This window comes from Manacus candei, unplaced genomic scaffold, assembly GCF_025592945.1.
Source record: "Manacus candei isolate 608988 ecotype Guabito, Panama unplaced genomic scaffold, ASM2559294v1 h1tg000003l, whole genome shotgun sequence".
NCBI classification, from domain to species: domain Eukaryota; kingdom Metazoa; phylum Chordata; class Aves; order Passeriformes; family Pipridae; genus Manacus; species Manacus candei.
In genome coordinates this window covers 6055849-6069614 of record NW_026138051.1, presented here as the reverse complement: position 1 = coordinate 6069614, position 13766 = coordinate 6055849, and the positions used below count along the sequence as shown (strand labels likewise).

General features: G+C 45.2%; 1 protein-coding gene across 5 annotated transcripts in view; it reads left to right on the top strand.

The window, feature by feature from the left end:
• The window catches only part of PAK3 (p21 (RAC1) activated kinase 3), a 166019-nt gene extending 158584 nt beyond the window's left edge, over positions 1 to 7435 (top strand). For all 5 annotated transcript variants that reach the window (XM_051787383.1, XM_051787393.1, XM_051787403.1 and 2 more), the window contains exons 9-15: positions 1576 to 1624; positions 3308 to 3420; positions 4237 to 4354; positions 4707 to 4806; positions 5235 to 5431; positions 6772 to 6909; positions 7170 to 7435. In XM_051787383.1, the coding sequence (XP_051643343.1) occupies positions 1576 to 1624; positions 3308 to 3420; positions 4237 to 4354; positions 4707 to 4806; positions 5235 to 5431; positions 6772 to 6909; positions 7170 to 7259 (805 nt within the window). In that variant the 3' untranslated portion in view covers positions 7260 to 7435. The remainder of the gene's footprint in view (positions 1 to 1575; positions 1625 to 3307; positions 3421 to 4236; positions 4355 to 4706; positions 4807 to 5234; positions 5432 to 6771; positions 6910 to 7169) is intronic.
• The last annotated feature ends 6331 nt before the right edge of the window (positions 7436 to 13766 follow it).

The window sequence follows — 13766 nt, the reverse complement described above, 5'->3', positions numbered from 1 at the left end:
ATTCCCTTTTGAAACTCAGCTTTGCTTACTGTAAATCAGATTGATTTGAAATACTTCCTATGTGAGGAGGCAAGAACAAAAGAGCTTGCCTCAAAATTAGGTATCTGACTTGCATTTTAAATATGGACTGCCTGCACCGTCACAGTTTCCTTGGCAGTGCTGTAGTTCCAGGAGGGCTGGCACCATCTGTGTCACACCAGGATCACGCCGCTGTCAGTGTAGGACAGAAGCTGTTTACTGGCATCAGGAGATATTTTTCTGCCTTAACTATTTGTGAGGTTTGAGCTCAGGGTAGCCTGTTGCTGACCTAGAATGGATACATACTGCAGAAAGGCAGACACACGCTCATGCTCTTCCTCTGGCAAGTTTTATCTTGGATCTCTCTGGTTTGGTAAGGCCCTTGTGGGAAGGTGTTTCTGCTCCATTCATTGTATAAAAACCCCTTCTCAAATTCCAGCTTGCTTTCTGCTTGAAGCTTTGGTTCTTCCTGTCATTTGTAAAATGTCAGTGGACACTTAGGGCTGTTCCCATCTCTCAGAAGTGTCAGCTGAAGAAGTGAGAGCAGAATAAACATGCCTGTGAAGCAGATGACTGCTGTCACCGTGAGAACGTGAGCGTCACCCTCACGGTCTTTTATTTTGATAGTCCTAGGAGTGAGCCTTGGAGTACCTTGAGAGCTGGTGGAAAGACAAGTGGCCAATAGCTGACCTAAAAGGGTATCTAAATTGATTTCCTCCAACTTTTAGTACAGCCTGAAGACTGCATGCCCTCCTTAGAGAGTGAGTGTGCTGCCATAACCAACTCATGCCTGTAATACCACAGGTCAATTTACACTGATAGGGAAAGATCCTGAAGCAAAAAATCATCAGGAAAGTAATGAAACAGGATGCTCAGGAGCACCCAAAGTGCTGCACAGCTGAAGCTGGCATGTCTGTCTGCAGCAGGGCTGGGCTGTGAGGCACTGCCTCAGAAGGTGCTGAAACAATAGGTTCCTTAACCTGCTCTAGCTGTGACCTCTCAGGATGGCTGGAGAACTGTTTCCTTGCATGCTGGAGAAAGCTGTGTTTAGATCCTTTCCTCAGATGGCTGTCATGTGCTCAGGGTTCTCAGAATGAGAGTGTGGTATTACCCGAGTTTGCCAGATGGATTCAGATAAGAGGTGTGAGAAGGCCCAACTGGACTGTATGTTACATTCCATGGAAAAAACACATGCACAGAGACACAAAGGAAAAAAGGAAAAAAAAGCACCCTAAATACAACAAGGCAAAATGGAAAAGTTTTAAATCTATTACATTCCAGTTTTTGTAGACACCCTCCCCCTTAGGTTTTGAATTAAAATGGTTTGGTGTGTACCTTGGAGATTTGCACCAGCTCTTTTCCTTCATGTTGGGCTTATTTTTCTCTTGGACACCCCGGATGGCTGAGAGTTGATGGGCTGCTGTGCTGTTGACTGAAGAGTCAATGAACCCAGGTATTTTATAAACACTCCAGGCAGCAGAGATCTCCTCTCTGGGCTAGCTTTCACTCCCAGGGACTAAACCTTTTCTCAGTTCTTTGCTGCTGTTTTCTTTCTAGGGCTTCAGGAACTGTTTATACGGCCATTGACATCGCCACAGGACAAGAGGTAAGTGTCAAAAATCCCAGTAGATTTTGCAGCTGTTGAGTGCTCTCCCCTCTGGTCTGAGCTGTGGGTGGAGCTTTGGGTGGCCAGTACATCTTTCCTGCAAAAGCTGTTCCTCTGAAGCATGTACTGGTGTCAGCTGGCAAAATCCATCTGCTGTCTTCAGCTTTTCAGTGGAAGCTCTTTAAGGGCAATGTGGTTCTGTGCCTCAGTAACTGAACACTTACTATGGCCATACACTTTCCAGCAACGCTGGAACTGAGGTGTTGAGAAATGCCTGAAAAGGTGCCTGCGAATTCCTGGGATCAGTAAGGGCCTTGGTGCTCTCTGTGCTTGGCTGGATGCTTCACCCATAGTTTTTAAGGCCAATTGTAAGAGATTTATTTTTTATTTTGTCTTCAGAACAGGTTGGTGCTCTCTGCACTGTTGTTGGTCCCACCCTGGTACCGTGTTACATAATCCCTGAATGTTTTTTTTTAATGGAGAGAGATCTGTTAAGAAATCCCAGCAAGCTTTTGTGCTGATAAAAAGTAGATGTTTTACTACCAGTGTAAATGTATTGGTTTAGAAATTGCTGCGTCTCTGTTCCCCAGTGTGCATGAAGCTGTGCTTTTGCAGAGAATGCTGGTTCAGATGTTTAGCTCTGTATCTACAGCATAAAATCTGCCTATGCATGTGGCCACAGATAGGTTAGCAATACAACTTGTGATGTTGAAAGATCTGTCATAATGAGACAGGTCACATGACAGTGGTCACAGATTCCCCTCTTGCTGTGAGGAATAAATAGTTTTGTTACATCACTTAATTTCAGGAAGACTTTGTCCATATTAACTACAAGAAAGAAGGAGGGCAGTGGTATCTTTCAGAGAAGGACATGCTGGCTCAGTCTTAATTACCAAAGCTATTGCATCAACAAACTGATGGTGACTGCCATCATTTGGGCCTAATTTATCTTAATCTCAGGTTTGGACAGTAATACTGATTACCATTTCTTCCATTATGTGTTTGATCTTCAAGGTATAATTAAGGAGAGGTCATGTTTTGGGCACAATTTTGTGTTTTAGTCATACTGCAGCTGGTAAGAATAGAGTGGTGTTTTGCTCTGGTGTCAATGACAGCTCATTATGGTCATCCTGTTAGTAATAAGCAGCCGAGGTAGTGTCTTGGAGAATCCCACTGCTCTTTGGGGCTCCAGCTTCAGATTCCTGAGTTCTCATTTCTGGCTGTCAGCAAAGACTGAGATGTGAATCTTACTGGTAGTTTCTTATCCACCTGCAGTGCTGTACTTGCTAACTGTGCCTAGATTGGGGTTTCCAAGGGGTCTAAAAGCCCTAAGACCTCCTTTTAACCCTGCGTATATCCATAAAATACCAAAGCATGGATTATTTCTTTTTAAACCCGGACAGTAACTGCAAGTGTAAAGTGTGTTAACAAATGTTCCTTACAAGAGCAAAATCAGAATTCAAGAAGTTGGGAATTGCTAGGATTGTATTTTTGTTGTGGACCCTTAATGATCTTTTTAGGATAGCATTTTATCCATAATGTATGTCTATGTTTGCTTTGTTAAGCAACCAAGAATAGCAGCAGTTGCTGATACAGTCAAAAATCATATAATTACTCACTCCTTGTTCATTCTGATCTTGTGCAACAGACTACTCAGGTTAATGGTTTTCAATGTAATTTCAGGTGGCCATAAAGCAAATGAATCTCCAACAGCAGCCCAAAAAGGAACTAATTATCAATGAAATCCTGGTCATGAGGGAAAATAAGAATCCTAATATTGTTAACTACTTAGACAGGTAAGTAGTTCTGGTATTATCACATGAATATTTGTTTACACACTGCAAACCAAAGATCAAAAAACTCCTTTGGTCACTGGCAGAACATGGAGCTCTTTATTATTTCTCTGCACATCTCCAGTGGATGGCATTTGCTCTGCATTAATCTTTTCTGGCATATGTAGTTTGAAACCTTGTTTTCAAAAACCTGGACCGACCATATCTTACTAAAATGACAGCCTGTCAGTTCACTACCTCCATGTTGTTCTGGGGTTTGGTTTTTTCTATGTCTTATGTAGAAATTATTTCCTTTGGGCTTTTCCCAACAATTTTCCATTACTGTGGATGCAAGACTAGGTTCTTGTTTCCAGAAACACCTAATCTGCCAGTTTTAAATTTTCTTTCCTGTTTCTGGATGTATTTTTTTGCAAGTTTCCAAACACTTGATCAACTTCTGACCTCAGTGGTGCACACCTTCCTCTCATGGATGAGTCTGAAAGTTGTATTGCCTTGTTCCCAGAGTTAATGGTGGAATTTATGAGTTAAGATGGTGAACTGGCTGGTGGCATGTGCCGATTCCAGATTTATCTTCACCATTACTAAACTGCATTTTTCACTTGCTTGTCACCTAAGACATCTTCTTTTTCATGGATGTGCCTTTCCCATTTAGACTGCACAGATTCCAAGTACTGTAGAACCTAGAAGGAATGTCCTTTATTCATTTTATTCTGTCTTCGCTTAAAAGTGACCTGGAAACAAAAATCAGCTGTAGAGCTATGATTATTAGGTAAGTTAGCTATGCACATTCATCTCCACACCACTGTTTTCTCCTTTCAGCTACCTTGTGGGTGATGAGCTGTGGGTGGTGATGGAGTACTTGGCTGGAGGCTCTTTGACCGACGTTGTCACCGAGACGTGTATGGATGAAGGACAGATAGCTGCTGTCTGTCGGGAGGTGAGGGGTCCCCCTTGTGCTTTGGTTTGCACAGACAGAGTGCTGCTTCTGTTTCTGTGTTGCTGTTATTATACAGAGAAGAAAGGGCATGTCCACTGCAGCAGCATCATTCTGTCTGTGTTTGTCTTTAGCAACAATTGACGTGTCTCTTCCAAAAGCTGATCTGCCTTCACTCAGAAAGATAGGACTCTTAAGAGTGTTGAAGCAGCAAGCTCTTCCTCTTGACAGCACCGTGTTCTGCCATTACTCACCATTGCCCTGGAAAGGAAATCTCATAGAGCCATGTCCTTTTTTTGTGTGATGAAATCACATTGTGACTTTTTACCCTCATGTTTCTTTTTTTCTCCACCAGTGCCTGCAAGCCCTGGATTTCCTTCATTCCAACCAAGTGATTCACAGAGACATCAAAAGTGACAATATTCTTCTTGGGATGGATGGATCTGTCAAATTGAGTAGGTGTTCTTGGTCAAGTGCAGTGTTCCTGGGATGTGGTGTGGGGCTGCTTTTGAGTGACCGGCAATACCCCAAAAATGGTGTTTTTGGGCGTGCACGGAGCCCTGCTGCAAGCTAAGGGCACAGCTGCAATGTACAGAGAGGTCTAGAGAGGAACAAGGTGTCAGGAGTGGCTTTGCTTTGTGTGTGTCCCTTCCAGAGCAGAGGGAGTTACAATCTAAAGCTTCAAGTGAATGAATAAAAGCCACTGTATGAAATTTCAGGGTTTCTTTAACTGGCCAATTCTGTATTTCCCTGACTACAGCCCTGAGGAAACACTGCTTTTCCAGCTTGATTCAGCACTGCATTCTCAGACTTAAAATGGGGAATTCTTTTACTTGCTTTCATGATTCAAACTGGCTTCAACAGTATTTGTTTTTCTCCTCAGCTGATTTTGGCTTCTGTGCTCAGATCACCCCAGAGCAGAGTAAACGGAGCACAATGGTGGGGACTCCTTACTGGATGGCACCAGAAGTTGTAACAAGAAAAGCATACGGCCCCAAGGTGGACATCTGGTCACTTGGGATCATGGCAATAGAAATGGTGGAAGGAGAACCTCCCTACCTTAATGAAAATCCTCTCAGGGTAAGGTGAAATACTATCAGATACCACTGCCTTTCTAATCTGTGCCATATTTTGTCTTCCATGAGATAAAATCCCATTCACATCAGCTTGAATTCGTTCTGTGAAGGCCCACTTCTAAAAATGTTCCTGGAGCACATCAGCATCTGCTGCAGCTTTGATTGCATCACTGGGAGAACCTTAGAAGAGAAGTGACATGTGCCAGTGCAGAAACTTGCCATTTTGGCCTTCAGCAGTGCTTGAAATTTGTCATGCACTTTTTGAGCTTTCTTTGAGCCGTATCTCTGAATGACAAGAATTTTTCAGTGGCAAGTTTCTCCAATTGAAGAACTGTTATGAAAAGCATTGCAGCTGTACCTGCAGGCACAGAACTCTTTGGAGGCAGTCTCAGCTGCCTCCAAACAGGAGAGCTTATAAGCAAGACTGATTTTTACAGCAAAGATTTTTAGCTGATGGCACACAGTAGTTGTTGGATTTCTTGAAATACGTAATGAACATATTTCTTTCATAGCCCAGCCACTTTCTCCATGTCATCAAGCTTGAGCTTTCAGTAATCCAACTACCCAAACCTCCTGTTTCTTGCCTGGCAGTTTCTGAGATGGGAACATCATTAATGCATTTACTTGAGTATCAGAATTAGCAGAGGGTTACCATAGGGATGGAATTACTCCTTTTTCTGATGAGACCATTAAAAGTTTTTCTTCTACCACATAAGTGGAGCTGATCTGGAATGTAGAGACTGCTGAAAGACATAGTTGCAGGTGGCTCCTGTCTACCCAATTATGCCTTTTCATCATAATATATTTGTGCATGCAACTTAATGTTTCTGTGTTGAACGTGAGGCTCCAAATGTTTCTGCTTCTTTATCCAACAGTAAGATGATGGATTTGGTTTTTTTTTTCATCCGGTAACCATTTTTTATCAAGAACAGAGCAGAAAACTTGATTACTTTTGTTTTATGGAAGCTGTACTTTAGAGACCAGTGAGCACTGCAGAGATGCATTTGATGTAATAATCTTTTGAAATAATATATTTAGACCACACTGACTCTTTAAAAACAGTTTGTAAAGCTGGTGTCAATACTTGGAGAAGCAAAATATGCGTTTGCTGATGTAGTTCCTACTAACTAGGTCAGCCAATGAAATCAGCTGTCAAGGCAAGATCATTTTGGTGTTGGAATAGCTGTGACTGCATCAGGATTTTTCTTTTCGTTGGTATAGAAAAATCATCTCCAGCCCTCTGCCAGGGAAGAAACTGCCACTGGAGACTGCAGCTTAAAAATTTGTGTCTTTGTGAGCAGTTCTGGGTATGAATGAAACAGTAGTGCCCTGTTTTTATTCCAGGCGCTGTATCTGATAGCCACAAACGGGACACCGGAGCTGCAGAACCCTGAGCGACTCTCTGCTGTGTTTCGAGACTTTCTCAACTGCTGCCTGGAGATGGATGTGGACAGGCGAGGGTCTGCCAAGGAGCTTCTGCAGGTAAGATGGGAAGTGACTACAGGTGAAACAGCTGCCTGAGGTATCGATTTTCTCATCAGATAAACTCAAAGGCATCGGGTGCCCCTGATGCCTAGAAAGGTTTGGGTTGGAAGGAACCTTTAACGGCCGTCTAGTCTGACTCCCCTCAGTCCTATTTCTGTGTATTTCTGGTAACCAGAGGAATCCTCCTTGAGCCTGTGAGGAACTGAGTTTGGAAACTAATGGTTCCTTTCTTTTTTTTTTTTTTTTCCTTTGGGCAGCATCCATTTTTAAAATTAGCCAAGCCCCTCTCCAGCCTCACTCCTCTGATCATTGCAGCGAAGGAAGCGATTAAGAACAGCAGCCGCTAGCACTTCAGGTCGGCTTTCTGCCCTGCCAGCTCAGAGCAGGACTGAGAACACAGACTCTGTAAAACCTCAACTCTCGTGCTGCGGGACAGATGGATGGATGAACAAACCAACGGTCACAGTCATGGTGGTAGGACCACCCCAGTTCCTCAAGGAGTAAAAAATTATCATTTGTCTTCTTCCTGCTTTCTGGCTCCTTAATTTATTTTTAAGATGAAATGGGGCTAAGGACAGAGAGGTAATGACAGAAAATGCTTTGCTGCCTCAATCATTTCCAAGGTAAAGCAAATTCAGTTGGAAGATTCCCTTCCTTCTCACCCTGTGAATAAGCTGTACATTCACTTTTAAATTGTCAGTTCTTTCTTAACGATGTAAAGTCCTGTTTATGGGGTTTTTGGTATGGTTTGGAATTGAGAAGGGCAATTCTTCATTCATCAACTCCAGACTGCACTGCCTTTTGAATATGGCCCACTCACCAGTTTTTGCCCAGTCGTGGTACTTCTAGATGAGGAAGAAAGTGCAATTGCATTTCCAACCAAAAAGGAATGAAGAGTGGGGCAGACAAAACATCCTGTGGAGATACAGGTGTTCAGCTGGGACTGTGTAGTGTTTTGGTTCTTGCCAGTTGGATTTGTATCACTAACTGCAATCTCTTTGCCTGGATGAGAGTCTTACTCAACTGAAAAAGCAGAAAGATCAGTTGGTTGCTCAGAAAGGGCTCATCTGATGCAAAGCTGCCACAGCAGTGTGAGGTGAGAGCAGGCCCAGCCTTGCCCAGTGCTGAGCTCCAGCAGAGCCCTGGCAGAGCACAGGGCAGCCTCAGCATCCACAGAGCCAGGCTGGAAGAAGGCATTGTAGCGGCAAGTGGCAGCAGCCTGGCCCTGGGTGCTCGCCTCTTCCTGGGACTGGACTAATCACCCCATCTCAGAGCCAAACTGGGTATGGGCTGCTCCCGAGGTGAATCGTGGCCATGCTGTGAAATGTGCAGCCTGGTGGGATTTGCCATCTTGAGTCTCTGCAGGAGTAGAGAAGGGCAAAACAGAGCGGAGCGGTCTCTTCTGAGGATGCCTGCTCTTCTCCTGGTTGTCTTGTAGCTCCTGGGAAAGGCTGGGAGTGTCTGCAGCACTCTCAGCAGAGGGGGAGGGAGCCAGGCTGCTCCGCAGGCTCCCACACAGGTGAGCATCCTTTAGGCAGAGGAATTCTGCTGTGGGAACCAAGACTGCCCCGAGGAACAACCTGCGCAGTTCAGATCTGCAGGAGCCAGTGCAGCCGCCAGCTCCGGAAGAAGGCGCCTTAGAACCTGGAGTTGTGCACTGAGCCAGAGCAAACGTGTGAAGTGCAGAGTGGATTACAGAAATATCCAGAGGCACCAAGCCAGTCCGCTCTCTGCTGTCCGGCGTGCAGCAGGCACTGCGCAGTGCAGCTCTGAGTTGCCGGGAGGAGGGAGCTGGGGATGTGCCTGAGGATTGTGCTTGGCTAGTCAGCGGATTTGGAAGGGAGCAGAACAGTTTCAGTATGCAATTTGTGTTTTATTTATTCATTTCTGAAAGAAAGACGCAATGTGGCTTCACTCAGCAAAAGCATTTGCACGGCGTATTTGTTGCTGTGTTTTAGGAGTACAACTCATGCAAGACCTTTAAAACAGCAACTGAAGCAACACGCACCCAGTGAGCAAAAAAAACCCCACAGTAACACAGCTTTCTGCTATAGATCTTCATGTTCCAGCCTGGTCCTGCAAAGGGCTCAGTAGCCTTTAAGGTACTCACTGCCTTCATGTCTGGCCAGCAGGAACGAAGGGTGCTTGGGCTGGTCTTGAATCAGGCCATGAGCTTGTTTGACTTTGGCTTCCTGTTTCGTTGCAGCCTTTGTGTGGCAAGTGTCCTTACTGCTGCAGACTGACCCATCCTCGCTCACACTGTCCGTCCCAGTGTCTTTGGCTGAGGCAGCAGACGGAGACAATGCTCCCTGAGTTACCACTGCTGAGTAGGAATTAACTTTTCCTGGTTTCCTGGGGAGCACAACAGGTACAATTTTTCAGATGGCCAGACAGCATGCCAAGGCGAGCAGCTCCAGTTTCCTGAACCAAGGGAACCTCAGGGGAAGCCAAGGGAGCCTCCAGGAGCCCACAGCTGGTGCAACAGTGGCTGACGGGACCTGGGTGGGCCAAAAGCAACCAAGCTTTGCCCCCATAAAGAAAGCCCTGGGGAGTGGGAGCAGCCAGGGCAGGCAAACAGGCCATGGCACAGCAGATGGTGAGCATATCTGTGGGAGAGGAACTCCTCCTCTTAGGGCCAGAGCTGCCAGAGGGGGTGAATAGGGGGAGGAGTGTATGCGAGCTTTCTTTGCTTCAGTCTTTAATAGTAGGACCAGTTGCTCTCCAGGCACCCAGCCCTCTGAGCTGGAAGACAGAAGTGGGGAGCAGAATGCAGCCCCCATAATCCAAAGGGAAATGGTCAGCGACCTGCTACACCACTTCAACACTCACAAGGCTCTGGGGCTGGATGGGATCCACCCAAGGGTACTGAGGACATGGTGGAAGAGCTCATGGAGACATTTTCCATCATTTACCAGCAGTCCTGGCCAAGGGGAAGGTGCCAAGTGACTGGAGATCAGCAAATGTGACACCGATGTACAAGAAAGGCCAGAAGGAGGATCCAGGGAACTCCAGGTGTGTCAGCCTGACCTTGGTGCCAGGGAAGGTCATGGAGCAGATCATCTTGAGTGCCATCACACAGCACATACAGGACAGCCAGGGCATCAGGCCCGGCCAACGTGGGTTTGTGAAAGGTGGGTCCTGCCTGACCAGCCTGATCTCCTCTTATGACAACGTGACCCGCCTGGTGGATGAGGGAAAGGCTGTGCATGTGTCTACCTGGACCTTAGTAAAGCCTTTGACACCATTTCCCACAGCATTCTCCTGGAGAAACTGGCTGCTCATGGCTTGTATGGGTGCACTGTTCCCTGGGTAAAAAACTGACTGGATGGCCGGGCCCAGAGAGTGGTGGGGAATGGAGTTACATCCAGCTGGGGCTGGTCACCAGTGCTGTTCCCCAGGGCTCAGTACTGGGGCCAGTCCTGTTTAATGTCTTTATTGATCATCTGGATGAGAGGATCAAGGGATCAAGGGCACCCTCAGTCATTTTGCAGATGATACTATGTTGTGTAGGAGTGTTGATCTGCTGGAGGGTAGGAGGGGCTCTGCAGAGGGATCTGGACAGGCTGGATCCATGGGCTGAGGCCAATTGGACAAGGTGCAACAAGGCCAAGTGCCAGGTCCTGCCCTTGGGTCACAACAACCCCCTGCAGCTCCAGGCTGGAGCAGAGTGGCTGGAAAGCTGCCCAGTGGAAAAGGACCTGGGTGTTGGTCACTAGTGGCTGAACATGAACCAGCAATGTACAACTACCTGGAAGAAGATTAGAGCTGTGGGGGAATAGGTCTCTTCTCCCAAATAACAAGTGATGGGACAAGAGGAAATGGCCACAAGTTGCACCAGGGCAGATTTAGATTGGATATAGGAAAAAATTCTTCACTGAAAGGGTGGTCAAGCCTAGGAAGAGGCTGTGCAGGGCAGTAGTTGAGTCACCATCCCTATAGGTATTTTTAAAAGACGTGTAGATGTGGCACTTGGGAATGTGGTGTAGTGGGGGCATGGCAGTGCTGGCTTAACAGTTGGCCTCAATGAGCTCAGTGGTCTTTTCCAACCTGAATGATTCTGTTCTATTCAAAAGACTTTGTTTCCTTCTTGTGAGGTCCCATTTTTCTCTGTCAGCTCAAGTTCTGTGTCTGTGGGAGAGACTTCCTTGTGAAAGAGTAATTCAGGCTGGAGATGGGCTGCCCTCAACGTGTAAAGCATTCATCAGAATGGAACGTGTGTATTCCTGTAAGAAGTGAAGAAATGAGTGACTGTTTCTGTTTCCAGTATTGCTTTTATTTTTTCCTACCCACAAAGGAACAGACAGCCGTCCTTTAAAAGGAAAGCACTTCGTAATGGCACATGTTTGCTGGACATACAGTCTAAATACTTCTGTTGACAAACTACACTATTTGATTGGAGGGGGAATTTCCTATTTATTTTCTTTACCTGTACGTATTTCAGCATCTCCGCTTCAAAAAGACCCCACAACCATAACTTCCCAGAAGATAACAGATTTTAAAAACAGGAAAATCAAATGGTAGGTGGTGTTTTTTTTTTCTAATCTGTGTATGCCCCAGCATACAGAACATTGTTGGCACTGACTTTTTAAAGACAACCGCTGTCCTAGGAGGCCTTAACTTTTTATTTTATTAAATACTATATTTATTTTTCTTTGCATCAGCAAAGCTAGAGATTTTTCTTCTAAAACCAATTCCTGGGAGGCAGACAAGATTCAGCAGAAATAATCTCTGCCAGTGGCTTTTTTCAGCATGGGCTGTACTTGCCCAGCTGAGGCTGTGTGACATGCAGGGAAACACACCTCCAGTATCCCTGTGGTTCCATGCTTGAGACAGTCTCTGGCATTAAATTTTCACTCACTAGGTACTGAAAGATTGCAGCTGTGTTTATATCCTCCCAACTTGGATAGGAAATGTAGAACAGACGTAGATATATTAAAAAAAACCAACAACACAAAACCATAAAAATCCAATCTTGAAGTGGTCAAGTCTTGTACATGATTTACAGGCTCACAGAGTATATTAGGATTGACAATAGCATGACCTTGCAGAAAGGAAAGAGACAAATATCTTACATTTCTGGAACTATCTTGGGGTTTCTGACTGCTATCCTCAGATTAAGCAATCAGTTATATATATTTTTCTGAAGTATTAGAAATAGGCTGTTTTTGTTGCAAAATGAAAACTAAAAAAGTTTCAGACACTTCCATTCCAAGGTTTTAAAGGATTGGTTCATTGTCTTAATTTTTAAATTAAACTATAAAATACCCTATCCAAGAGCTTGATTATGATTCCCATCCCTGCAGTGAAGATGTGTGAAAATGAGCCGATAGTGCACTGTGGTTTTAATGTGTTTTGGGACAGAAGCATGATAGCAGTAAAGTCAGGGAAGTTTGAGAAGCACAGAAAAGTTTATTTATTTAAGAAAAAGAGAAAAAAAAGATAACCATACCTATGTAAAATTCCATACAGCTCCTGCATGCACTCCTGGGAACCTGCACGGGGGTGGATCTTACAGTGCTCTCAGGGTTGGATCCCAAACTTGGGCTGGGGTTGCATTCTCACTTCTTGTGTCCAGTGCTTTTGTAAATACGTGTGTGTTTGTTCTTCATCTTTGGCTACTGGTTGGCCATTCCACTACACACAAATGAACTCAAGGGTTTGTGCTGAGTTTCTTTGAGGCCAGTGGCTGCACTTTGGCAGGTCTTTAGGTCAGTGTTTCCCCATGTCCTGCCACCAAAAATGAAGCACATTCCAGTCAGCACGAGAAGGGAGTAAGTACCTGTCTCCTGTCCTCTAGTTGTAGGAAATGTCACCGTACTCTATTGTCCCTATGGTGGTTATTTCCAATATATAGTCCTTGGTGTGGCTACTGAATATTCCTCACACTGAGCATGTAAATACTTAGTAGTCCTTAGTCCAGTCCTGAGCAATCCAGTGAGCGAAGGGCCAGAGAGAGCCCTGTAACATCTACCATTAAAGGCAGGAGCCAGAGTTTCTCTGCTTGACATCCAGGGCATGCACACTAGTGCCATCTTTGCCTTGCTACACATAATCAAGGCAGTGGTGTACACACCTTCCTGGTGTACACACCTTTCTGGTGGACTGTTCACTCATGCCCAGATGTGCAGCAACTTTAATGATGGGTGATGGGGCAAGCTGATGAAGACCTATAAATATAAGTGTTCATATTTTTTTTTTCTTCCCCTCTCCTCTTCCCTGGCCAGGTAAATATCTTCAATTTTATCCCCAGTTTTCAGGAAGCAGGCAAAGGACATCCCTTGCCTTTCAGCAGAAACCATCCGAGGTTTCTTTAAGTGTGATTTACAATTCAGGGATCTTTAAAACTTCTCTTTGCTTGTGTCTGTCCTTGAGCCTACAGGGTAATTTTATTTTTCTGGCTGAAGCTTGCAGAATGTTGCTTATACATCTCTCTTTGGGTGCAGTTTAGAGCCAATTGCCATAATCCTAGGCGTGCATTGTGCCTACAAACCATCACTGGCCTGAGCCTAGCAGTGGTTGCATGTACCTTTGGTGACAAGAGCCATCTCAAAAGAAAGAAGGTCTTATAGGAAAGAGAAGAAGGGATGGATGCCCACTTGCTTTTCATGGGTGCCCTTTGGAGTGCCCCACGTACAAGCCTGCAAACTTTGTTCTTGCTGCTTAGCAATTCCCCCAGGCAAGTGCTTGGGTTCTGCTGGAATCTGACCCTGACTGAGGAAATGGGGGGGCAGTATCATTAGTTAAAGGTGGAAATACTGAAAACTGCTAATTGATTTAATAGCCTGTGAGCACAGTGGCTTTGCCCTGCATGGTTTTCCAGCAGACCACGCATCAGCTTCAGCACCTTTGTGTCA